Source organism: Microcaecilia unicolor, chromosome 8 (assembly GCF_901765095.1).
Source record: "Microcaecilia unicolor chromosome 8, aMicUni1.1, whole genome shotgun sequence".
NCBI lineage: Eukaryota > Metazoa > Chordata > Amphibia > Gymnophiona > Siphonopidae > Microcaecilia > Microcaecilia unicolor.
Window position 1 is genome coordinate 222,028,362 of NC_044038.1, and position 26,682 is coordinate 222,055,043.

Below are 26,682 nucleotides of genomic sequence, written 5' to 3' on the forward strand. Positions count from 1 at the left end.
CTGCATTTGTAGACTCCTGATGCAGGCCCTATCGCTGAAACATGGCCGTGTCGAGTCATATCAAGGAATTGTCATTAAAGATCTCCAGACACTTTCATGTCCTCTGCTGTTGTTTTTGCTTGCCTAGAAGTTCACACCACTTACATTTGTCATAGGTGCCATCAATTGATAGTTATATGCAAATGTGCACTAGGCATTATTCTATTAGGCAGGGGCGTAGCCAAGGGCGGGCCTGGACGGGCCCAGGCCCAGCCACTTTTGCTCCGGGCCCGCCCACCCTAACTAGCCCCAACCCAACCAGTGGCGTAGGTCTCCCAAGCGAGGCTCCAATCTTTTCCTGCCTCTTCTGCCCGCTCTCCCCATCGTCTGCTCACTTTTACTGCCCTTAAGCACCGTTCTCCCTCCAGCACCGGCGATTCCTATAGCCAGTCTTCTGCCAGCATGGGTCGTCGGGGCCTCTCCTTAGGCGCGTCCCGCCTACTCTGCAACTTCCTGTTTTCCACAAAGGTGGGACGCGCGCCTGAGAGGCCCCGACGACAAATGCTGGCAGAAGACTGGCTATAGGAATCGCCGGTGCTAGAGGGAGAACGGTGCTTAAGGGCAGTAAAAGTGACCAGACCAAGCGGATGGGGAGAGCGGGTAGAAGAGAGGGAGAAATGCAAAACTTGGGAGGGGATGGAGAAGGGAGAAAGCGCTGCCCAAGACCAGAGTGGAAGTGAACCTATCTAGTCCACTGTAAGCAAGGTAAGGAAGTCAATTTGTAATCTGTTTCCACTTTCCACCCCCCTCCTCCCCCGCGCAGCTGTCATTTCAATTCACTCAAAACAAAGCAGAGAAAATTTTGTGCCCACCTACTATGGGTTCAGGCCCATCCAAAACTGGCTGTCTGGCTATGCCACTTCTATAAGGCAGTGCCTAAGTGCTCTAGCAAGTAACTGCAGGGGAACGTATACATGAGTGGATCATGAGTGTGTCTTTGAGTGACATGTATAACTTATAGAATACCATCAGTTATATGTGTCACTTTGCAAAAGTAAGCGCACTCATTCAGGGGCAGCCCGCCCAACCATTAGGCCACCTGAGGCCAATCTTTTGGGAGCGGCATCTCCCCCCTTCTTTTCTCCACCCCATTCCCCGATTTTACCTTCTTTTTATGTTTTTTACAAGCCGGCGGTGGCAGTGATTTCCATACGCTGCCCTGCCACAGGCACCCGCCTCTTCCCTTTACTGCAGCCACCTCTCTGATGTAACTTCCTGTTTCCTCAGATGCAGGCCACAGTAGAGAAGAGGCCGGTGCCAGTGATAGGGCAGTGTATGCGAATCGCTGCCGCTGCTGGCTTTTAAAAAATGTAAAAGGAATGTAAAATCGGGGAACAGGGTGGAGGAAGGTAGAGAGGAGATGTCAGAACTTGGCCTGGGGGGGAGGGGTAGGGTTACCATATGTCTGGATTTTTCCGGACATCTCCTCTTTTTGAGGACATGTCCGGGCAACCGGGCGGGTTTTGCCAATCTGCCCATTTGTCTGGATTTCTGGACAAATGGGCAGGCTGGTGGGCGGGCCGCCCACCAGCCTGCCCGTTTGTCCAGAAATCCGGACAAACGGGCAGATTGTTAGCCTCCCCTCCCCTTACTTACTACTGCCCTGGTGGTCTAGTGACCTCTTCGGGGCCGCAGATAGTTGAAGTGACCTCGCGAGACTTCAACTCTCGGTGGCCATTTTGAATCGGCGCTGAGGATCAGCAATAGGAAGGATGCATGCAGGGCAGCGCTCCGGGCAGGAAAGAGGGGGCTCTTTACTGCCCCGAAGAGGTCACTAGACCACCAGGGCAGTAGTAAGGTATAGGGAGGGGGAGTGACGGGGAGGGGGAGTGACGGAGTGTGTGACAGGGGGGAGGGGAAAATGTGACTGGAGGCGGAGTGAGAGCATCAAAGGGGGCGGTGTGAAAGGGGCAGGGCATGTGTCCTCCTTTTTGGGGGACAAAATATGGTAACCCTAGGGAAGGGTAGCATCTCAGCCCTGCCTCAGGTAGCATCTTGCCTTGGGCCGCCCCTGTGCCCATTTACACCTCCCATTGACATGGCATAAATGTTCTCGCCTAAACTTAAGCGCTCCCAACGCCAACTTATGCTAGTGTTCAATATCGGCATCTTGGCACACAGATGCCGTTGCATAATTACCACCCAATGTTCAGCACTGGCAAGCCTAAGGTACTTGAGATGGGCTGTCATTTGACATTTCCCATATCATTGTCTGTCATTAACAAATTTGCCCTATTGAAGTGCACTTTTCCCAGTACAGTGCCTATTCAAACCATTGTGCATGCGCAAATCATCGCACGTATGCAGCAGGGGAGTAGCCAGATGACAGATTTTGGGTGGGCCTAGGCAAGAAGTGGGTGGGCACCAAGTGTTCTCCCCCTCCCCCCAAAAAAGTATATATATCTCAGCTGGCGGGAAAACGCTTCTTTCCACCTTGGCAGTCTGAAGCAGGCATGACTGAAAACTGAGAATGCACAGGTGCCGGTATCATGGGCAGTAGAGTTTTCATTACCATCAGGGGGAAGTCTTCAGCTGGCGGAGCTTGGAATCCCCACCAGCTATGGCTAAACATGTGCTACTGTTGGGTGGGCCTCAGCCCTTAGTGGGTGGGCCCTGGCCCATCCAGGCCCACCTGTGGCTACGCCACTGGTATGCAGACCACTGTACATGTGTGAACAGTGCATGTATGTGGCGCGCTCTTTCGAAAGAGCGTGCATTCAACTTCTTTCCTCCTGTGATGGCAAAACGGCCAAAAGAAAACAAATCAAATGAACATTACCTGGAGCAACACAGGAAGCGACATGAAACAAATATTTTCTGGCTGCCTTATCCCTACTTTTGACACCTAATTCTAACAAATCAATTTTAACAAATCATAAAGAAACTTCAGACCGCTCAAAAAAAATACCTGGACACTTGTGACACAATGCACCCAAAGACCGTAACGGACATTACCTGACTCTTCTTCCCCCTTTCCCTCCCTAAGTTCCCCCCAATTGTACCTACCATACATGTACCTCATTCTACCACAATATCACTTTGTATTCATTCATACCATGTATTTGTTCAGACCGGAATCGGCTAACGCCGTTAACAGTTATATGTAAGCCACATTGAGCCTGCAATTAGGTGGGAAAATGTGGGATACAAATGTAACAAATAATAATAATAATAATAATACAGGGAGGTGCCAATTTTCAGAACTGTATCCCTAATGTATAACATCTTATTTTAGGGCATAGAGCTGTTCAGATCACTGCATTAACTTGCAAATCCCACCACGCTCTCAGCTTCCTTTTTAGAATAAAGCTTTGGACATTATACCGTGATACTGATGGTAGGATTTTTAAGGATGATGTCCTGATCCAAAATCAGATTCTCCTTTGTTTTTGTGTCTTCGCATGAGGCAATTGCTCGAATCATGTTGTCCGCTGTGAGAGCATTTTCGTATTGCTTGTAGGATATCTTGAGTGGAATTTGCACTTCTAGAAAAGACATAATCAGAAAACACTGTTGTTCACTGATGTTTCCACTAGAGCTGTACCAAATAGCATATTTTACTATTCAAATTTAAATCGCTATTAAGCCAAATACGAATAATGTATTCGGGGCACTATTTGGGGCTGAATAAAATCAAATCGAGTGCAAAAATCCGGTACAGCCCTAATTTCCATAGTTAGATTTTTAAGAAAACTGAATTCATAAATAACGAAGCAGGTTTGAATTTAGGTCTGGTTAAAATTTTTCTCCTCTATTTTAACTCTGGTGGTTTGCCATATCCCTTGTGGAAGCATTCTTCAGAGAAACATCAAAGGTGACTGAATAGATATGGATGGCCTGAAGTGTCAGTTTTAAGTGGCTTTGATGTGAACTTCAGAAGTTTTAGTACAAGAATGGCAAGGACAAATCAAACTTGGGTATACATATAAAATATCGCATACCATGTAAAATGAGTTTATCTTGTTGGGCAGACTGGATGGACCGGACAGGTCTTTATCTGCCGTCATTTACTATGTTACAGGCTTATTTTCGAAAGAGAAGGACGCCAATCTTTCGACACAAATCGGAAGATGGACATCCTTCTCCCAGGGTCACCCAAATCGGCATAATCGAAAGCCGATTTTGGGCGTCATCAACTGCTTTCCGTCGCAGGGATCACCAAAGTTCACGGGGGCATGTCGGAAGCATAGTGAAGGCGGGACTGGGGCATGCCTAACACATGGGCGTCCTCGACCAATAATGGAAAAAAGAAGGGTGTTCATGATGAGCACTTGAGCGACTTTACTTGGTGCATTTTTCTTACGACCAAGCCTCAAAAAGGTGCCCGAACTGACCAGATGACCACCGGGGGGAATCGGGGATGACCTCTCCTTACTCCCCCAGTGGTCACAAACATCCTCTCACCCTAAAAAAAAAAAACTTTAAAAATATTTTTTCCAGCCTCTATGCCAGCCTCAAATATCATACCTAGTTCCATGACAGCAGTATGCAGGTCCCTGGAACAGTTTTAGTGGGTACTGCAGTGCACTTCAGGTAGGTGGACCCAGGCCCATCCCCCCCTACCTGTTACACTTGTGGTGGTAAATATGAGCCCTCCAAAACCCACCACAAACCCACTGTTCCCACACGTAGGTGCCCCCCTTCATCCCTAAGGGCTATTATGGTAGTGGTATACACTACTACTACTACTACTATTTAGCATTTCTATAGCGCTACAAGGCATACGCAGCGCTGCACAAACATAGAAGAAAGACAGTCCCTGCTCAAAGAGCTTACAATCTAATAGACAAAAAATAAATAAAGTAAGCAAATCAAATCAATTAATGTGAACGGGAAGGAAGAGAGGAGGGTAGGTGGAGGTGAGTGGTTACGAGTCAAAAGCAATGTTAAAGAGGTGGGCTTTCAGTCTAGATTTAAAGGTGGCCAAGGATGGGGCAAGACGTAGGGGCTCAGGAAGTTTATTCCAGGCATAGGGTGCAGCGAGACAGAAGGCGCGAAGGCTGGAGTTGGCAGTAGTGGAGAAGGGAACAGATAAGAAGGATTTATCCATGGAGCGGAGTGCACGGGAAGGGGTGTAGGGAAGGACGAGTGTGGAGAGATACTGGGGAGCAGCAGAGTGAATACATTTATAGGTTAGTAGAAGAAGTTTGAACAGGATGCGAAAACGGATAGGGAGCCAGTGAAGGGTCTTGAGGAGAGGGGTAGTATGAGTAAAGCGACCCTGGCGGAAGACGAGACGGGCAGCAGAGTTTTGAACCGACTGGAGAGGGGAGAGGTGACTAAGTGGGAGGCCAGCAAGAAGCAGATTGCAGTAGTCTAAACGAGAGGTGACAAGGGTGTGGATGAGGGTTTTGGTAGAGTGCTCGGAAAGAAAGGGGCGGATTTTATGGATGTTGTAAAGAAAGAAATGACAGGTCTTGGCAATCTACTGGATATGAGCAGAGAAGGAGAGAGAAGAGTCAAAGATGACCCCAAGGTTTCGAGCTGAGGAGACAGGGAGAATGAGAGAGCCATCAACAGAAATAGAAAACGGGGGGAGCGGGGAGGTGGGTTTGGGGGGGAAAATGAGAAGCTCGGTTTTGGTCATATTTAATTTCAGGTGGCGTTGAGACATCCAGGCAGCAATGTCAGACAAGCACGCTGAAACTTTGGTTTGGATGCAAGGTGAGATATCAGGGGTAGAAAGGTAGATTTGGGAGTCATCAGCATAGAGATGGTAGGAAAAGCCATGGGATGAGATTAATGAACCAAGGGAAGAAGTGTAGATAGAAAAGAGGAGGGGACCAAGAACAGAACCCTGAGGTACGCCGACAGGCAGAGGGATAGAAGTAGAAGAGGATCCACCAGAGTGAACACTAAAGGTGCGGAGGGAGAGGTAGGAAGAGAACCAGGAAAGGACAGAGCCCTGGAATCCAAGTGAGGACAGGGTATCGAGAAGTATGCTGTGATCGACAGTGTCAAAAGCAGCGGAAAGATCAAGAAGAATGAGGATGGAATATTGACCTCTGGATTTAGCCAGTAATAGGTCATTGGAGACTTTAGTAAGCGCAGTTTCGGTTGAGTGGAGAGGGCGAAAACCAGATTGTAATGGGTCAAGAATAGCATGTGAGGAGAGAAAATCAAGGCAGCGGCGGTGAACAGCACGCTCAAGTAATTTGGAGAGAAAAGGAAGGAGGGAGATGGGTCGGTAATTAGAGGGACAAGTAGGGTCAAGTGAAGGCTTCTTAAGGAGAGGTGTGACCACAGCATGTTTAAAGGCAGCAGGGACAGTGGCAGTGAAAAGTGAGAGGTTGAGAATGTGACAGATAAAAGGAATAAGAGTAGGAGAGATGGCATTAAGAAGGTGGGTGGGAATGGGATCAGAGGAACAGGTGGTACATTTTGAGGAAGAAAGGAGAAGTGTAGTTTCCTCAATAGTAACTTCAGGAAAGGAGGAAAGGGAATGAGGGGAAGGAGAGAGAGGGGAACGGACTAGTGGAGGGAGAGGGACTGACCAGTTGTGGGGAGTGGATTTTGGGGGGGGGGGGGTTGGGGGGCTCAACACGTAAGGTAAGAGAGCTATGCACCTGGGAGCTTTTTCTGAAGCTCACTGCAGTGCCCCCTAGGGTGCCCAGTTGGTGTCCTGGCATGTCAGGAGGACCAGTACACTACGAATGCTGGCTCCTCCCATGACCAAATGGCTTGGATTTGGTCATTTCTGAGATGGGCGTCCTCAGTTTCCATTATGGCCAAAAATCGGGGACAACCATCTCTAAGGACGACCATCTCTAAGGTCGACCTAAATGTTGAGATTTGGGCGTCCCCAACCATATTATCGAAATGAAAGATGGCCGCCCATCTTGTTTTGATAATACAGGTTTCCCCACCTCCTCGCGGGGACGTCCTGCGAGGACGTCCTCAGGAAAACTTGGGCGCCCCGTTCGATTATGCCCCTCTATGTATTTCAAGAGGTAGCCATCACTAAGGGGCAGTGCATTTTTTCTAACAAAAAAGGTGCCAGGCCACCCTTCAAGGGTGGGGCGATTACTGAGGGACCCACCCCACAATAGCCAGGCAACCTGCAACCACAGAATCTATGACAAGGCAGAATTGGTGTGTAAAGCCTGAGCTCTTTCATTAAAACTTGGGGACCATGGGTCAATTTTAGCAGACAGTGGAAAAGGTGCCAGTACCCCCAAGTGCCCCCTCAAAAAAAGCCCTGCTAAGGGGGGAAGTTATCAACATGGGCTAGCATTAACACATGTCATTTTACTATTAACCCCATTGTTAGTAACTAGGTCTCACTGTATGAAAGAGTCAGTGGCAAAATTAACATATCTTAACAGTGGTCCTAACTGCACTCCTATAGCTGTTTGTATCATACTGGGTTTAAACAGTTTTATAAACTGAATATATTATAAACATCTATTAAGGGAACTGGTCAGTAGACAATTTACGCACCAACAATTTGCCACAATTTTATTTACTGGGATTTATTAACCACCTTTATGAAGAGATTCACCCAAGGCAGTGTACAGCAGGTACAGTGCGGTGAAAATAAAGAGAGATGTTTCTCGATGTATTGGGGGTGGCCATGTTAGACTCTTAAATCCTGGTAGGTTTGTTTTTTGTCAGAGTCACTAGATAGAAGTCCATTATACCTCCCAGAAATACCCACTCTCTGCAGTATAAATTTGCATGTCTCCTAACACATCTTGTCTTTGTCTCTTTCGATTCATGATCTCATCAGTGGCGGTACCAGAGACCGAGAGCGATCACTTGCCTTTAATATGTATCTGAGCTCACTGTAGACTGGGACAGAATGTAGCTTAACTCCTTGTGGCTATTACTGTTAAATACGTTGGGAAGGGTTCCTTCCCTTTTCATCTCCCAGTGGCTTAAATATAATTAAGTCCCTCTACTATAATATTATAGACCATCATGACATGTCAAGGTTACCTTTGCTAGCTGCAAGAGAAACAGATCTAGATTCACTGAAAATCTCCTGTATCTGTTTCCCTGTGTAGATGACGGTGAAGGCACTCAGGTCCACCTTTACAGTCTTGGCACCAGACGTCAAGTTCTTTAAGATCAGGGATACGTTGGCGTCCTGGCCAATTTCAATGGGTTCTGGTACCGTGAACCTTCCAGAGATTTCAGGCTTTCGTGGCACTGCTAAAGCCCGGAATTGGACTTCAGTTGTTGGACCATGCAGAATGTCATAAGCCTTTTTGTAGACTCTTCTATTCTCAGGGCTGCCTGAATTAGAGAAAAATAGTATCTATTGAAATATTTAATTCTGTTTATTGTTTGATTATTAACAATTTACTATACTGTTTATACTTTAGGTAAGATCTAAGTGGTTTAGGTTTGGGCACTGCCATTTAGGCAACCGTGACTTTTGGAGGCTGCTGTATGGGCACCAGACAATTGGGCACCCAGATAGCAGAGTCTAAAAGTCTACTCTTTCCCCACCACTGACCTCTGGTGCAAGGTACTGGGCCAGCAGCTGCAGGTAGTGGTCCTCAGAGCATAAGGGAGACCATAGCTGCCCCAGGTGGTGCATGTGAGGAAGGACAGAACAGGCTCACGTACAGGGCAGTGCGACCTGCTCCATCCTCCATACAGGCATCGCCTAGGACAGCTGTGATCTCCCTTCTGCTCTGAGAATGTGCATCTTGCACCAAAAGTCAGTGCAGTGCCTGCAGCTGTCACCCAGCACCTTGTATTGGAAGTCAGTGCAGAGGAGGGGGGAAGAAGTACAGACAGGGCAGGAGAAGAAGAAAAACAGAGAGGACTTTTAGATGCCATCGTTGGGTCCCCAAAAGTCTGCTGCCAATGTGTATAGGCACCCAAACATCGGTGCCCAAAAGTCCTGCTCCACTTACATAGGGCCAAATTCTATACGTAGCATCTAATAAATCAGCATCAAAAATGAAACGTGCTTAGCATGATTCTATAAATAGTATGCGTCCTTTATAGAATCGGGTTTAGCACTAAGCTGCACCTAACTGTATGCGGCTGCAATTAAGCCTGCTATAAGCAGGCTTAAATACTGGCGCCTACATTAAGAGCGCTTAGGCCTGATTCTGTATCTAAGTACATAAAATCTGGGAACGCCCCCAGGAATGCCCCTAAACACGTCTCCAAATTGTTAAGTGTAGTAGGATTTAGGCGCATTCTGTTATAGAATCAGACATGCACGTAAATTCTAATTATTACCAATTAGTGCTGATATTTGATTGTTAATTGCCAATTATTGGCACTGATTGGCTTGTTGTTCAATTAAGTTGGGCACACAATTTGGCTTTGCGGCCAAATTAGCATGCACAATTTTAGGCGCTATTTATAGAATTTGGCCAACAGCGTATAAGTGGAAGTTGGGCATACACATGGGGGAGCCTTGGTGGGGGCACACACACTCATGTAAAACCTAGAATGCTGTACTTTATACGTGTATCTTCCACATCTAGGCAATGAGTATTTACACCAGCTTTATGGTTGGTGTAAATGAGGATGCCTAAAAATATAGGTGCATAATTTGATGTTACGCTAGTATTCTATAAAGGAAAGTAGATGCCTACTTTTCTTTATAGAATAGGCTCCTACCAGACACTCTCTAGGTGCCTATATATAGGTGTCCATTTATTGAATTGCCTCTTTAAAAGACAATATTTTAAGAAGCATCTAGTTTAAGAGAGAAAAAGATGCCTATTTAGCTACTCTTTTATAAAGACACATAAACGCCTATGAGTCTTTATAAAATAAGCATAAGCAGCAGAAGTGGTTTCTATGCTGCAGATCTCAATGTTTGCATCTTCTCATAAGCAGGCATAAATGTCTGTCTCTAGATTATTTAAGTATCTTGCTTATTTTCGAAGGAGAAGGGCGCCCATCTTCCGACACAAATCGGGAGATGGGCATCCTTCTCCTAAGGTCGCATAATCGAAAGCCGATTTTGGGCGTCCTCAACTGCTTTCCGTCACAGGGACGACCAAAGTTCAAGAGGGCATGTTGGCAGTGTACCGAAGGCGGGACGGGGGCGTGGTTAACAGATGGGCGTCCTCGGCCGATAATGGAAAAAAGAAGGGCGTCCCTGACAAGCACTTGGCCGAGTTTACTTGGACCATTTTTTCTTGCGACCAAGCCTCAAAAAGGTGCCTGAACTGACCAGATGACCACCGGAGGGAATCGGGGATGACCTCCCTTTACTACCCCAGTGGTCACTAACCCCCCTCCCACCATAAAAAAACAAGTTTAAAAATACTTTTTTGCCAGCCTCTATGCCAGCCTCAAATGCCATACTCAGGTCCATCGCAGCAGTATACAGGTCCCTGGAGCAGTTGTAGTGAGTGCAGTGGACTTCAGGCAGGTGGACCTGGGGGGGGGGGGATTTGGGGGGCTCAGCACCCAAGGTAAGGGAGCTATGCACCTGGGAGCAATTTGTGAAGTCCACTGCAGTGCCCCCTAGGGTGCCCGGTTGGTGTCCTGGCATGTCATGTGGGTTAACAAATGCATAATCCCTATTCTACAATAACCTTTGCAAACGTCTATAAAGTTTCAGGGGCTCTCTGTGTTAAGTTTAGACTTTCAGAGTTACTAGGCATTTGCTTTGGTTGAAACAAAACAGAAAATTTCAGTTGCATCTCCCTTCGATTTCAAAAATAACATAAAATGTCATTCATCCTTGTTTAATTTCATTTTTAATGATCCTGCCACCCTGCTCAGATGCCTCTCAACTCCTTCTGAAAAGTCTCTAATTTGAAATGGGGCAGGAATGACCCCCCCCCCCCCCCCAGTTGCTCTTGATCCATTGGATCCCATTTAAAAAATGTTCAGTGCATAGCATATTTTTTTTTAATAGTTTAATATCTTTTATTGGATTTCAATACAATACAATAGAAGCAGGAGCTCACCACAGTTCAGCAAGCAACAGTTACAAACATGGCAAAACTGGAGCTGACATTCAAGAAACAACTATCCACAACTAGAAACACATTAAGAAAAAGGGGGAAGAAAGAGGAGGTGGAGAAATAAAATTTAAAAAAAAATCCAGACATGGAGCATGCATAGGCCACAAAATACATCAACCTCAGTGCTTATCTCTGTACCGAAGCAAAATAGGACACCAGTGGCAGCCATTTTTCCCTACAGGAAGCGAAGCGAGAAGATTTCTTCGCCAGATGTAACTCGAATTTGTACATTTGGAGCAATGAGTTCCACCATTCCTGATAAGTGGCCTGATGTAAGCAGTGGCGTAGCCAAGGGTGGGCCCGGGTGGGCCCAGGCCCATCCACTTAAGGCTCAGGCCCACCCTGTAGCAGCACACCTAGGATGTGGCTGGCAGGGATCCCCAAGCCCCACCAGCCGAAAACTTCCAACAACTGTCTCTCCTGCATACCTTGTAAATAGCAGATCTTCGCCTGCAGGGAACAGCGACTGACACATACTGCTCATACCGGCCCCACAGCCTTCCCTCTGATGTAGTCCCACCTATGCAGAAACAGGAAGTTGCATCAAAGGGAAGGCTGTGGGGCTAACATGAGCAGTGTGCATTAGCTGCTGCTCGCTGCCGATGAACATCTGCTATGTAGAAGGTATATGAGGGAGGGGGGACGTTCGAGAGACCATACGGCATGCAGTCGGGAGAGGGAGAGACCAAATCACTTGTGGGACAAGGCAGAGTTCTTCTGCCCACCCACCTTGGGCCCAGGCCCACCCAAAAGTGGGTGCCTGGCTACGCCCCTGGATGTAAGGACTTCCAGTGAGAGAAGATCACCTTCAATGCCAAAGAGACCATTGCACTAACAAGAGCCCCCTCACTAGGAGTCAAATTTTTGCAGCCACTGGAGGGAGGCAACTTCCCTCTTCCTCAAACATCTTTCAAAGAATGCTGTACTCCCTTTCCTGATGCCCCTCAGGTTTTGTGATTGTACATTACTGTTTAGATATTAACTAGTACATTTCTCTTACCATCTGGATATTTGTAGTTGATGGTGACATCCTCACGACTGCTCTCCTCATCAGGATCATTCTTGTCCACTGCTTTTGTGCTTATCTTTTTCCCGATGAACCCAGATTCTCGCTCTTTGGTTTCAATTTTAGTAGGGCTCGTGCAAAGGTGTAAAACATAATCTGACCCTATTTCAGCATAGACGAAAGCTGTGTCATAATTCTTGTCGACATCTCCCTCCTTAATTGCTCTGACAGAGGCAGGGCCACAGGTCTGCTTGCCTGTAACTTCAAGAAAAAAATAATATGTTATCGTTTTTTTCAAGGAACACAGGGGTTATTTTACAAAGGCATGCTGAAAAATGGCCTGCGGTAGTGTAGGCGCAAGTTTTGGGTGCGCACAGAATAATTTTTCAGCGCATCTGTAAAAAAGGCCTTTTTCTGCCGAAAATGGACGTGCGACAAAAGCAAAAGTGCCGCGTGTCCATTTTGGGTCTGAGACCTTACCGCTAGCCATTGACCTAGCGGTAAAGAATTTGAGCGGTAATGACCTACGCGCGTCAGATCTCACTTGGCGCGCATCCGCTATGCACGCTAGAAAATACAAAATATTTTTCACATGAACGTAGCGGACACACACCAAAAATGAAATTACCGCAAGAGCCACACGGTAGTCAGGCGGTAACTCCATTTTGGTACGCGTTGGGCGCATGTAGGCGCTTAGCAGCTTACTAAAAGGACCCATAAAAGTTGTAAATAATAGGCCGGTATTTTTCAATGGAAAGGAAGCTCTGAAACACCATAACAATATAAGAACATAAGAATAGCCATACTGAGGCAGACCGATGGTTCATCTAGCCCAGTATTCCTGCTTCCAGCAGTGGCCAATCCAGGTCACAAGTACCTGGCGGAATCCCAAATAGTAGCAAGAATCCATGCTACTAATCCCAGGGACAGCAGTGGTTTTCCCAATTTCTATCCCAATAGCAAACTATGTATTTATTTTTTTGTTTGTTACATTTGTATCCCACATTTTCCCACCTATTTGCAGGCTCAATGTGGCTTACACAGTACCGTCAAGGCATTCGCCAAGTCGGTTGAGAACAAATACAAGGTGTATAGTGATCGAATGAGGTAGTTGTGAAGGGTCAGGAGGGATGAAGATTGTATCTGCCTAACGATAGAAAAAAAATTTTTTGTAGACAACTGAAATGCTGAACATTACAATTATGCTTGACTAAATTGGATTGCCATAAAAAAAGGAACAACACCAACAGTTCCTGTAGTATACAAGTATACAAAACTATGGACTTTTCCTCCAGGAACATGTCCAAACCCTTTTTAAATCCAGATATGCTAACCACTGTTACCACATCCTCTTTTAATGAGTTCCAGAGCTTAACTATTCTTTGAGTGAAAAAAAATATTTCCTCCTATTCAGTATTAACATGTAACTTCCTTGAGTGTCCCCTAGTCTTTGTACTTTTTACTACTACTACTACTACTACTTATCATTTCTATAGCGCTACTAGACGTACGCAGCGCTGTACACTTGAACATGAAGAGACAGTCCCTGCTCGACAGAGCTTACAATCTAATTAGGACAGACAAGAGATACATATAGCACAGCTTAATATAAATATATAGTATACAAATAGTAGGCATGTTACCACACTGTTTTATGTATTGATATATACCTAGAGGCGTTTACTACATAATTGAAATGTTATTATTGTCATCGTGCTCCTAAATTATCTACAGCAAAATTTTCCTTTCCGGATCGTACCTTACTTTGATCAAATTAGGAGCCGAGCTCTCCCCCAGCAGACTACACCGGGCAGTAAGGGAGTGACAGCCGTTGAGTGCCTCAAAATACAAGTCATCACAGCCCTCCGGAGACCTGAGCTTTTGGATTAAAAAACTTACTTTGCGCAGCCCAGAAGCGAAGCGACAGATCCCACACCAACATGTGTTTGTTTTCTAACACGTCCTAGGACTCTTGCTTAGACTACTACTACTACTTAACACTTCTAAAGCGCTACTAGGGTTACGCAGCGCTGTACAGTTTAACAAAGAAGGACTTTTTTGAAAGAATAAACAATCCATTCACATTTACCCATTCTATCCCACTCAGGATTTCGTAACCTCTGTCATATTCCCCCTCAACTATCTCTTTTCCAAGCTGAAGAGCCCTACCCTTTTTAACCTTTTTCCTCCTATGAGAAGAGTTCCATCCCCTTAATTATTTTTGTTGGCTTTCTTTGAACCTTTTCTAATTCTGCTGTATCTTTTTTGAGATACGGTGACTAGAATTGCACACAATACTCAAGGTGAGGTTACCCCATGGAGCGATAAAGAGGCATTATAGCATTCTCTCTCTTATTTTTTCTCTCTTTTTTAATAATTCCTAGCATTCTGGGGGGGGGGGGGGGGGGGGGGGGGGGGTCGGCTGCCTTCGCAAACTGAACAGAAGATTTTGGCGTATTGTACACGATGACACAAATCTTTTTTTTGGGGTGCTGACTCCTAAGGTGGAACCTAACATCAGATAACTATGATTTGGATTATTTTTCCCAATGTGCATCACTTTGCATTTGTCCATATTAAATTTCATCTGCCATTTGGATGGCAAGTCTTCCAGTTTCTTAAGGTCTTCGTGCAATTTTTCACAATTTGTGTGCGTTTTTAACAACTTTGAATAGTTTTGTGTCATCTGCAAATTTAATCACCTCTCTTGTCGTTCCCATTTCTAGATCATTTATAAATATGTTAAATAGCACCAGTCCTAGTGCAGATCCCTGAGACACTCAACATTTCACCCTCCTCCACTGAGAGAAATAGTCATTTAACCCTACCTTTTGTTTTCTACCCGTCAACCAGTTCCTAATCTACAACAGAACATTGCCTCCTATGCTATGGCTTTTTAATTTTCTCAGGAGTCTCTCATCCTTCAAAAAGATAGACAGTAAACAGGATGGAGTTGGTCCAGAGGGTGGCTACTAAAATGGTCAGTCCTATGGGGACAGACTTAAAGGGGAAACGGGACTTGATATACCACCTTTCTGAGGTTTTTGCAACTACATTCAAAGCGGTTTACATATACTCAGGTACTTATTTTGTACCAGGGGCAATGGAGGGTTAAGTGACTTGCCCAGAGTCACAAGGAGCTGCAGTGGGAATTGAACCCAGTTCCCCAGAATCAGAGTCCACTGCACCACTAGGCTACTCCTCCACTAGCAACAGTCCATGTAGAAGCCTGCCCTTGGCCTGGATTGGCCGCTGTCGTGGACAGGATGCTGGGCTCGATGGACCCTTGGTCTTTTCCCAGTATGGCATTACTTATGTAATAATAACAACATTTCAGAATCTCAAATAGGGAAAGGGAACTGGGACTTGACATATTGCCTTTCTGAGGTTTTTGCAACTACATTCAAAGTGGTTTACATATATTCAGGTACTTATTTTGTACCAGGGGCAATGGAGGGTTAAGTGACTTGCCCAGAGTCACAAAAACTGCAGTGGGAAGTGAACCCAGTTCCCCAGGATTAAAGTCCACTGCACTAACCACTAGGCTACTCCTCCACTCACAATATCACAAGATCACAATGTGTATACTTTGGAAGAAAGGGGGGAGAGGGGAGATATGATAGATATTTAAATATTTCCTTGGCATAAAGGCACAGGAATTAAGGGATCCTTTTACTAAAGTGCAGTGAAAAATGGCTTGCGGTAGTGTAGGCGCGGGTTTTGGTTGCACACCAATCCATTTTTCAGCACGCCTGTAAAAACAAGCCCTTTTTACATTTTTGCCAAAAACGGACGTGCGGCAAAATCAAAATTGCCATGCGTCCGTTTTGGGTCTGAGAGCTTACCGCCAGCCATTGACCTAGTGGTAAAGTCTCACGTGATAACCGGATGGTAATGACCTACGCGTACCAAATGCCACTTGGTATCAGAAAATAAAAAACATTTTACAGGCACACATAGCAGACACATGCCAAAAATGAAATTACCACAAGGGCCACACGGTAACCATGCAGTAACTCCATTTTGGCGAGCATTTGGCACACTTGGATGCTTACGCAGCTTAGTAATAGGGCCCCTAAATTTCTTTGAGTTGAAAGGAAGCTCTGGAATGAGGGACATAGGATGAAGGTGAAAGAGGCCAAATTCAGGAGTAACCTAAGGAATTACTTCTTCACGGAAAGGGTGGTGGATGCATTGAATAGCCTCCTAGTGGAGGAGGTGGAGACACAGACTGTATCTGAATTTAAGAAAGCCTGGCACAAATACATAGGATCTCTAAGGGAGAGGAAGCAATAGTAGATGGCATGGATGAGCAGACTGGATAGGTCATACGGAGGGCCCTAATCGAACGGGGGCGGCCATCTATAAGGGCGGCCATCTCTAAGGCCGGCCCCGTAAAGAGGTGTCCCGACCGTATTATCGAAACAAGATGGCCGGCCATCTTTCGTTTCGATAATACGGTTGGGGCCGGCCAAATCTCAACATTTGGGTCGACCCCAGAGATGGCCGGCATTGGTTTTCGCCGATAATGGAAACCGAGGCCGGCCATCTCAAACCCGGCCAAATCCAAGGCATTTGGTCGTGGGAGGAGCCAGCATTTGTAGTGCATTGGTCCCCCTCACATGTCAGGACACCAACCGGGCACCCTAGGGGGCACTGCAGTGGACTTCATTAATTGCTCCCAGGTACATAGCTCCCTTCCCTTGGGTGCTGAGCCCCCCAAATCCGCCCCAAAACCCACTCCCAACAACTGTACACCACTACCATAGCCCTTATGGGTGAAGGGGGGCACCTACATGTGGGTACAGTGGGTTTCAGGTGGGTCTTGGAGGGCTCCCATTTACCACCACAAGTGTAATAGTTAGGGGGGATGGGCCTGGGTTTGCCTGTCTGAAGTACACTGCACCCACTAAAACTGCTCCAGAGACCTGCATACTGCTATCATGGAGCTGGGTATGACATTTGAGGCTGACATAGAGGCTGGTAAAAAAATGTTTTTAATTTTTTTTTTTAGGGTGGGAGGGGGTTGGTGACCACTGGGGGAGTACGGGGAGGTGATCCCTGATTCTCTCCAGTGGTTATCTGGTCAGTTTGGGCACCTTTGTGAGACTTGGTCCTGAAAATAAATGGACCAAGTAAAGTTGGCCAAATGCTCGTCAGGGCTGGCCTTCTTTTTTCCATTATTGGCCAAAGCCGGCCATCTGTAAACCACGCCCGTCCCGCCTTCGGTACACTGTCGACACGCCCCCTTGAACTTTGGCCGGCGCTGCGACGGAAAGCAGTTGAAGCCGGCCAAAATTGGCTTTTGATTATGCCGATTTGGCCGCCATTAGAAGGTCGGCCATCTCCCGATTTGTGTCGGAAGATGGCCGCCCTTCTCCTTCGAAATAAGCAGGATGGTGTTTATCTGCCAATGTTTTCTATGTTTTATTAGGCTTAAAAGGGGTAGAGTCAGGAGAGATATCAGGAAATGTTTTCACAGCATGGGTGGAGGCTACATGGGACAGTTTCCCCGTTCATATAAGAGAGGGAAATACAGAGACAGAGTATAAGAAAATCTGGGCTACACAGAGAGGTTCCTTAGTCGTGAGACAGTGAAGGTTAAGATAGAGAAGATTTGCTCTATTTTTACAGCAAAGGAAAGCGGGTAGACTGGTTCTCATCTTTGTCATCATATTCTCTGTTTCTGGGTTTCCTGTAGCAGCACAAAGTATCCACATTAAGTAATTTATACATTCAAAAAATGGGAAATATTTTTGCTTATTTTAAAACTCCCATGGAGTTGTTTTGCCCACTGATTATCAGTGCTCAGTATGGAAAATTTGTACACTGGATCGAGCATGCACTCCGAAATGTACAGCTGTACCTCCACTTCTTTTTTGGCGCGTGGGATCCAGGGTTTGCCATCCGTCATATTTTTTGCCTTTGTCCAAATCTGTTCGTCTAAACCAGCCTTCATTCCAGACATGAAAATCCCTGCTCACAAGAATGAAAGGGAACATTCAATACAAAACCTTGCAAGACATTTTTTCACAATTGCTACCAGTATGTTGGAAAAAGTTTTGTACAGAAACTACTCAAGCATAGCAGTATTTGTACATGCAGATCTCATACCCGTGTAAATGGCAATTTCAGAAAGCCAATGATATTCAGACTAGTACCTGCATAAATAGTCAAAGTTAGAATGATCGTTTTGCTGTCCTAACTATATGTGGGTAATTGTCTTCTTAGCAGTCTGAAGAATATCGCTGGTAAATGGGTAAGTGAAAACTCTATTCAGGCTCCGCCTTACGTTCAGTGTGAGACAGGATTGCAGTGGCGTACCAAGGGGGGGCGGTGGGGGCGGTCCGCCCCAGGTGCACGCCGCTGGGGGGGTGCCATGCGCCTGTTGGCCGAGTCCGCTCATTCCCTCCCTGCTGCTCCCTCTGCGCGGAACAGGTTACTTCCTGTTCCGGGGCAGAGGGAGCAGCAGGGAGGGAACGAGCGGACTCGGCCAACAGGCGCGCGGCCCCCCCCCCATCAGGTAAAAATGCACCCGGGGGAGGGTGTAATTTTGCCGGTGGGGAGTGGGTAATTTCGCCACGGGGGAGGGTGTAATTTTGCCGATGGGGGGGGTAATTTCGCCGGGGGGGGCCATGCTGCACCCGGGGGGAGGGTGCAATTTTGCCGGTGGGGGGTGGGTAATTTTGCGGGGGGGGGGGGGGAGGGTCTAATTTTGCCAGTGGGGGGGGGGTAATTTTGCCGGGGGGGCCGCGCTGCACCCGGGGGGGGGTGCATTGGCAATCCGCCCCGGGTGTCAGGCAGCCTAGGAACGCCACTGCAGGATGGGATTGGTTGTTTGAAAACCTGCTGGTAGAGGATTGGTCCTCTTCTCGCCTCATCCCTCTATCTGGATCCGGCCTGTCTGGGTTGACAAATAAACTAGCAGGATTTCAGTAGCCCAATTATAAACAAACAGGAAAACGTATCAAATGAATCATGTTGTTGCCATTGTTAATTCATTGTGATTCCAAATTAACGAAAATGAATCATGGGGTTTTTTTGCCACACTTTTCCATTAGTTTTCAGAAATTAATGTACATGCTTAGAATGTGCATAGCAATGTGGTGGAGGACGTTGATTTTGTAATCATTTATTTTTTGTATACTTAAGCAAATCAGATAAAACCATAAATAAATTCATAGTGTTGCCAAAACACATATAGGTTGGATCGGGGGATTTTCTGACCAATGATTAAAGAAACAAAATTGTGATCATCAAGTTTTGAAAGTTCCAGCATTGTTGCTGGGGGGGTCATTACTTTCTGAGGTCTTTTCCCCCGTTTTTCCATTTTTTACCTGCTGAACCTATACTGCGATTAAGCTCGCTTTTCTTGATATTTGCTGTGTGTACGTGAAGGGGCATAATCGAACATTGCTGGCGAAATAGTTCGCCAGCGATCTATTTTGGCGGCGGCGCAACAGCTGGCCGGAACCGTATTATCAAAAAAGATGGCCGGCCATCTTTTTTTTTCAATAATACAGTTTAGGCCGGCCAAATGCCTTGGAGTTAGCCAGGGTTGAGATGGCCGCTTTTGTTTTTCAGCGATAATGAAAAAATTGCCGGCGATCTCAAACCCGGCGAAATCCAAGGCATTTGGTCATGGGAGGAGCCAGCATTTGTAATGCACTGGTCCCCTTCACATGCCAGGGCACCCTAGGGGGCACTTCTAAAAATGTTTTAAAAATACAAAAAAAGCTCCCAGGTGCATAGCTCCCTTACCTTGGGTGGTGAGCCCCCCAAATCCCCCCAACCCCACTCCCCACACCTCTACTCCATTACCATAGCCCTTATGGGTGAAGGGGGGCACTTATATGTGGGTACAGTGGGTGTTGGGGGGGGGGGTTGGAGGGCTCAACACTTAGCACCACAAGTGAAACAGGTAGGGGGGGGGATGGACCTGGGTCTGCCTGCTGAAGTGCACTGCACCCATTAAAAACTGCTCCAGGAAACTGGGTATGACATTTGAGGCTGGCAAAAAAGTGCTTTATTTTAATTTTTTTGTGTGGGAGGGGGTTGGTGACCGCTGGGGGACTACGGGGAGGTCATCCCCCATTCCCTCCAGTGGTCATCTGGTCAGTTGGGGCACCTTTTTGAGGCTTGGTCGTGAAAATAAAAGGACCAAGTAAAGCCGGCAAAATACTGCTTAACGCCGCTTTTTTTTTCCATTATCCGCGAAAGCCGGCCATCTGGTAGCCACACCCATGCCCGCCCATGTCCCGACTTCGCTTTGCCGGCAACACGCCCCTTTGAACTTTCGCCGGTGAGGCGACGGGGAAAGCGGTGATGCTGTCAAAAAAGCCGCTTTCGATTATACCGATTTCGCCACTTTTCCGAGATCGCCGGCCATCTCCCGATTTATGTCAGAAGATGGCCGGCGATCACTTTCGAAAATAAGCAGGGTAGGCTCCTAAGTGAGCTTCCCCTTTACCTCTTTTACACGGTTAGAATTTATTCAATTCATATATTTTTACTATTCCCCGAAAGTAAGACATCCCCCGAAAATAAGACCTAGTAGAGGTTTTCCTGAATTGGTAGATATAAGGCCTCCCCCGAAAGTAAGACCTAGCAAATTTTTGTTTGAAAGCAGGGCCGCCGAGAGCCAGACAAGGCAGCCCCCCCACCCGAGGTTGCCGGGCCCCCCTCCACCCACCCGGAACTAACCTTAAACGCCTCCTTTCACCTTCGCAGCAAGCAGCAGCAGAGCAGACCTCTCCTTCCTTCCGTGCCCCGCCCTCGCGGACGTTATGTCAGGCGAGGGCAGGACACGGAAGGAAGGAATGGCCTGCCCTTTGCTGCTTGCTGCAAAGGTGAAAGGAGGCGTTTAAGGTTAGTTCCGCGAGCGACGGAGGGTGGGCGGGCCAACCCCGATCCAACCCCGAAAAATAAGACAGCCCCTGAAAATAAGACCTAGTACATTTTTGGGGGCAAAAATTAATATAAGACAGTGTCTTATTTTCGTGGAAACACGGTATTATGTTTATTACAGTTTGTATTATTTTCCTTACAAGACTTTGTAATTCTATTTACTATGTAAGCCGCATTGAACCTGCTGTGTGTGGGAAAGCGCGGGGTACAAATGTAATAAATAAATACATTTCTTTTCTTTTTCCATATACGTGAGATATAGAAGAAAAATTCATTTACCAAAGTTCATCACAGTCATCTTTCGGTGGTGGTTTTGGCGGTGGTGAACCCGAATAGGCGATGCCATAGTCATCGACAACCAGGTCAAGGGCGGTGTCAACCCCAGAGTTATAATTTGTAATCAGACGACTCGGTATTCCCAAACATCTCAAGACTGAAAGAAAACAAGGAGAAAGCATTTTGATCAGGGTTCAAAACTCACTTCTTCCCATAACGATCCTTGTGACTTTGGCCAAGTCACTCCCCCCTCCACTGCCTAAGCATAAACTTATACGTTGATCAGGGTAGGAGCTACCGGACCCAAATCTGGATGTTCAGCCGCGTTATCCAGATAATCTTGACAGACCACCTCAGCGCTATACCCCTCATTTTATACAGGCCTCACAGAGGGGCCCTTTTACAAAGGCGCATAGGTGCCTATGCACATCTAATGTGCGTCAAATTGGAACTACCGCCCGTCTGCCGCATGCCCCGGGCAGTAATTCCATTTTTGGCGCGCGTCCAAAACATGCAGTAGAAAATATTTTCTATTTTCTACCGCATGGCACTTACCCTGGCGGTAATTGGCAGTTTACACAGGCTGATGCTTCCCGCCTGGTCGGTGCATGAGACCTTATCGCTAAGTCAATGGGTGGTGGTAAGGTCCCGGGCCGAAAATGGCCGCGCACTCATTTTAATTTTGTCGCACGTCCATTTTCGGACACACACACAAAAAAAATGCCTTTTTTCCAGGCGTGCTGAAAAATGGACCTGTGTGCGTCCAAAACACGCGCCTACACCAGTGCAGACCACTTTTCGACGCACCTTAGCAAAAGGGCCCCAGAGTAAGGAATGCAATTGTAGGCCCACTTATAGAATAGCACCAGTTATGCACATAACTTCATTGTTTAATTGGTGCAAAATTGACCCTCAATTGGTGATAAATATCAATAATTAGCTGTAACAAACATTAGTTGGCACTAATTTGCAGACTCAGACAGATCCCATAAAGAGCATATTATATTTGGGCATCAAATGTACGCACACACAACTAATGAGCCATTAACAACCAATAATTGAATGCTAACAATCAATTCTTGGTGTTAATTGGCATTCATTTGAAGTGGCGTGCACAACTGCCTAGGCACAATTCTCACGCACAACTGAAAAGGGAGCGTGGTCATGGGAAGGACATTCCCAATAGCTGGGCGCACCTAAGTTGGACACCAGAACCATATCAGGTTTCATGTGGCATAACTCTGGCACCCAAAGTTATGCGTGGGAATCGCCACTAAGCCCTCTTCACTAAAGGGTATGCACCCTTTATTGATCAGTCCTTTTCTACACCTAAATTTGGGCACAATTTACTTAATCTGGCTCTTAGCACCTAACTTCTATAGAGTGCAACTTCAAAGGGGGGATTGGCACCTACAGAAAGATATAAACAGGATGGAGCCGGTCCAGAGGGCAGCTACGACATTAGTAAGTGGTCTTGAATGCAAAAAGTATAGGGACAGGCTTATGAACCTCAACATGTATACGCTGGAAGAGAGGAGGGAGAGAGGAGACATGATAGAAATGTTTAAATATCTCAAGGGCATTTATGTACAGGAAGAGAGCCTTTTTCAAATGAAGGAGAGCTCTGGAATGAGGGGGCATACGACAAGGTAAGAGGGAATAGGCTTAGGAGTAACCTAAGGAAGTATTATTTCACAGAAAGGGTGGTGGAGGCGTGGAATGGCCTCCCGGTGGAGGTGGTGGAGTCGAGGACTGTTCCAGACTTTAAAAAGACATGGGATAAGCACGTGGGATCGCTTAGAAAAAGGAAGAGTTAGGGGTTACAGAGGATGGGCAGACTGGATGGGTCATATGGCCTTTATCTGCCGTCATGTTTCTATGACATGGGAGGGAGCGTGAGCAGGTCACACACTTATGTGCAAAACTCATCCCGCCCAATATTTAGAACCATTTAACCAGCTAGCCAGCAATATTCAACAGGAGATAGCTGGTTATATCCTGCTAAATATTGCCGGTTAGCGTTTAGCGGACAGTTTGGTTATATTGTGCAATATAACAGGCTATCTACCGATATTCAGTGCATTGCCGGCTAAGGGGCCCTTTAACAAAGGGGCGTAAAGGCCTACACATGTCTAGCACATGCCAAATTGGCATTACAGCCCAGCTACCATGTTCCCTGGGCGGTAATTCTGAATTTGGTGCATGCCAAAAACACACAGTAGAAAATCATTTCTATTTTCTACCATGTGGCGCTTACCCAGCATTAAATGGCAGTGGGTGCGTGCCGCATGCCTACCACCTGGGTAGCACGTGAGACCTTACCGCTAAGTCAATGGGTGGTGGTAAGGTCTCAGACCGAAAATGGACACGTACTGGTTTTTATTTTACCACACGTCCATTTCTGGCCCCTTAAAAAAAAAGGCTGTATTTTCCAGGACGCAGTAAAAACTGGCCCAGCGCACAGTCAAACAACGTGCTTGCACTGCTGCAGGTCATGTTTTGCTGCGGCTTAGTAAAAAGGGCCCCTAAGTTTGCTGGCCAAATTAGGCCACCAAAATAACTGGTATATTGTTGGCTGGTTTAAACCTAACCAGCCAGTGCTGAATATCGGCTTGGCCGGTTAAACTTAAACCAGCCAAAAAATACCCAGATATTCAATTGCAATCACAGGAAACGGCCCAACATTGAATATCCGAGCTCAGAACCGACCGTTTTCAAAGCACTTAATCTTACAAAGTTATGCGGAGGGGCATAATCAAACATGGGCAGCCATCTCTAAGGGCGAACTAGGGAAGGGGCGGAACTGACTGTATTATCGAAAAAGATGGGCGCCCATCTTTCATTTTGATAATACGGTCTGGGCCGGCCAAATCCCAACATTTAGGTCGACATTAGAGATGGGCAAACTCGGTTTTCGCCGATAATGGAAACCGAGATCGCCCATCTCAAAAACACCCAAATGCAAGGCATTTGGTCGTGGGAGGGGCCAGCATTCCTAGTGCACTGGCCCCCCTCACATGCCAGAACACCAACCGGGCAACCTAGGGGGCACTGCAGTGGACTTCATTTATTGCTCCTGGGTACATAGCTCCCTTCCCTTGGGTGCTGCTCCCCCAAATCCCCCCAAACCCACTCCCCACAACTGTACACCACTACTATAGCCCTTATGGGTGAAGGGGGGCACCTACATGTGGGTACAGTGGGTTTTGTGGGGGTTTGGAGGGCTCAACATTTACCACCACAAGTGTAACAGGTGGGGGGGGGGGCCTGGGTCCACCTGCCTGAAGTGCACTGCACCCACTAAAACTGCTCCAGGGACCTGCATATTGCTGTCAGGGAGCTGGGTATGACATTTGAAGCTGGCATAGAGGTTTGCAAAACACATTTTTAAAGTTCTTTTTTTAGGGTGGGAGGGTGTTAGTGACCATCGGGGGAGTCAGGGGAGGTGATCCCTGATTCTCTTCGATGGTCATCTGGTCAGTTTGGCACTTTTTAGATGCTTGGTCCTAAAAATAAATGGACCAAGTAAAAGCAGCCAAGTGCTCGTCAGGGCCACCCTTCTTTTTTCCATTATCAGCCTAGGGCGCCCATCTCTTAACCACGCCCCAGCCCCGCCTTTGCTACACCTCCGACACGCCCCCTTACACTTTGGCCGCTCTTGCGACAGACTGCAGTTGAGGGTGCCCAAAATCGGCTTTCGATTATGCCGATTTTGCCACACCTGAGAGAAGAGCGCCCATCTCCCGATTTGTGTCGGTAGATGGGCGCCCTTCTCTTTCGAAAATGAGCAGGATAGTAATCTATGGAACTTTGCAAGTCTAAGTGCTTTGAAAATGAGCCCCGTGGGCAGTTAAATATGATGCAGTCTTGGGACAACACATGTTATAACCAAAAGTATTGCTATCAGTATTTGACTTGCTAATTTCAGCGTTAAGATGTCTTCCCCTCCCCTTTGAGTTGAACTGCACCCTCACTCATAGCACATGATAACATAGCGATATACAATGCACAAATCTGATCTTCTGCTGTCTTTTGCCATTTGCGGGACACAGACCATAGAAGTCTGTCTGGCACTGCCCTTAGTACAGGAGTTGTGTGCTGATGTTCAAAATGAGTACCTGTGCACAGCACCCCAGCAAAGACCCAGCATTGCCCATATTTGACTGGCGTGTACCCCCCAGATTTCCACTCTTTCAGAATTTTGTTGCTGCTGTTCCATGAAGTTGGGGAAGTTCCGTCTGTATAACTTCCTTCCCATCTTCCCATTAGTATTCTTTTGTCTGAAGTAGTGGGGCTGCCATCGTTGATACTGATCTGAAAATTAATTATCATTTTTTTAAATATATCTATGTAACATAGTAAACATAACATAGTGGATGACGGCAGAAAAAGACCTGCACGGTCCATCCAGTCTGCCCAACAAGACAACTCATATGTGCTACTTTTTGTGTATACCCTACTTTGATTTGTACCTGTGCTCTTCAGGGCACAGACCGTATAAGTCTGCCCAGCACTATCCCCGCCTCCCAACCACCGGCTCAGGCACAGACTGTATAAGTCTGCCCAGCACTATCCCCGCCTCCCAACCACCAGTCCCGCCTCCCACCACCGGCTCTGGCACAGACCGTATAAGTCTGCCCAGCACTATCCCCGCCTCCCAACCACCGGCTCAGGCACAGACTGTATAAGTCTGCCCAGCACTATCCCCGCCTCCCAACCACCAGCCCCACCTCCCACCACTGGCTCTGGCACAGACCGTATAAGTCTGCTCAGCACTATCCTCACCTCCCAACCACCAGTCCCGCCTCCCACCACTGGCTCTGGCACAGACCGTATAAGTCTGCCCAGCACTATCCCCGCCTCCCAACCACCAGCCCCGCCTCCCAACCACCAGCTCTGGCACAGACCGTATAAGTCTGCCCAGCACTATCCCCGCCTCCCAACCACCAGCCCCGCCTCCCACCACCGACTCTGTGTATGTACGTGACATATATATATAATATAAAAATGACAGATATAGACTATGCAATCAACCCTAAAATCTGAGAGTCCAATTTATCATTTTGGAAAATCTGACTGTTTTACATTTCTTAACCAGGATAGTCTATATTAGTACCACCATAGTAAGAATAACAACAGATGAAACAGTTCTTTACCATAGAGCAGATGACTTTGGACACATAGTTCGGATCATATCTGTTCGAATAGTCCTTTACTTTATCCTTAGTGTACTCTGGACTCTGGTCCAGTAGATTTAGGCTGATGTCCAATATGTCTTCTTCAAACTGTGAAGTACGTATGAAAAGGGAAATGATATTGGTACCAGAGAAGTAGACACAATTCATGCTTCTTCTCTTTTTCTTCCAGTGCGGAGAAGAAATAGCTTCAGGACCCCACAGGGTTACGATGTTGCTACCAGACAGGGAACGATTCACTGTCCACACCAGTTGGCTGTTGTTCCAAACTTGAAAGAGTAAATGAGAAACCTTGCACAGTGATCAA

At 46.8% G+C, this 26,682-nt stretch overlaps 1 protein-coding gene across 3 annotated transcripts in view; it reads right to left on the reverse strand.

The window, feature by feature from the left end:
- The window catches only part of LOC115475394 (protein-glutamine gamma-glutamyltransferase E-like), a 49,394-nt gene that overhangs the window by 6,548 nt on the left and 16,164 nt on the right, over positions 1-26,682 (reverse strand). For all 3 annotated transcript variants that reach the window (XM_030211067.1, XM_030211068.1, XM_030211066.1), the window contains exons 5-11: positions 26,337-26,465; positions 25,299-25,494; positions 21,184-21,337; positions 17,864-17,973; positions 11,992-12,258; positions 7,978-8,277; positions 3,364-3,524 (exon numbers count right to left, since the gene is read on the reverse strand). In XM_030211067.1, the coding sequence (XP_030066927.1) occupies positions 3,364-3,524; positions 7,978-8,277; positions 11,992-12,258; positions 17,864-17,973; positions 21,184-21,337; positions 25,299-25,494; positions 26,337-26,465 (1,317 nt within the window). The remainder of the gene's footprint in view (positions 1-3,363; positions 3,525-7,977; positions 8,278-11,991; positions 12,259-17,863; positions 17,974-21,183; positions 21,338-25,298; positions 25,495-26,336; positions 26,466-26,682) is intronic.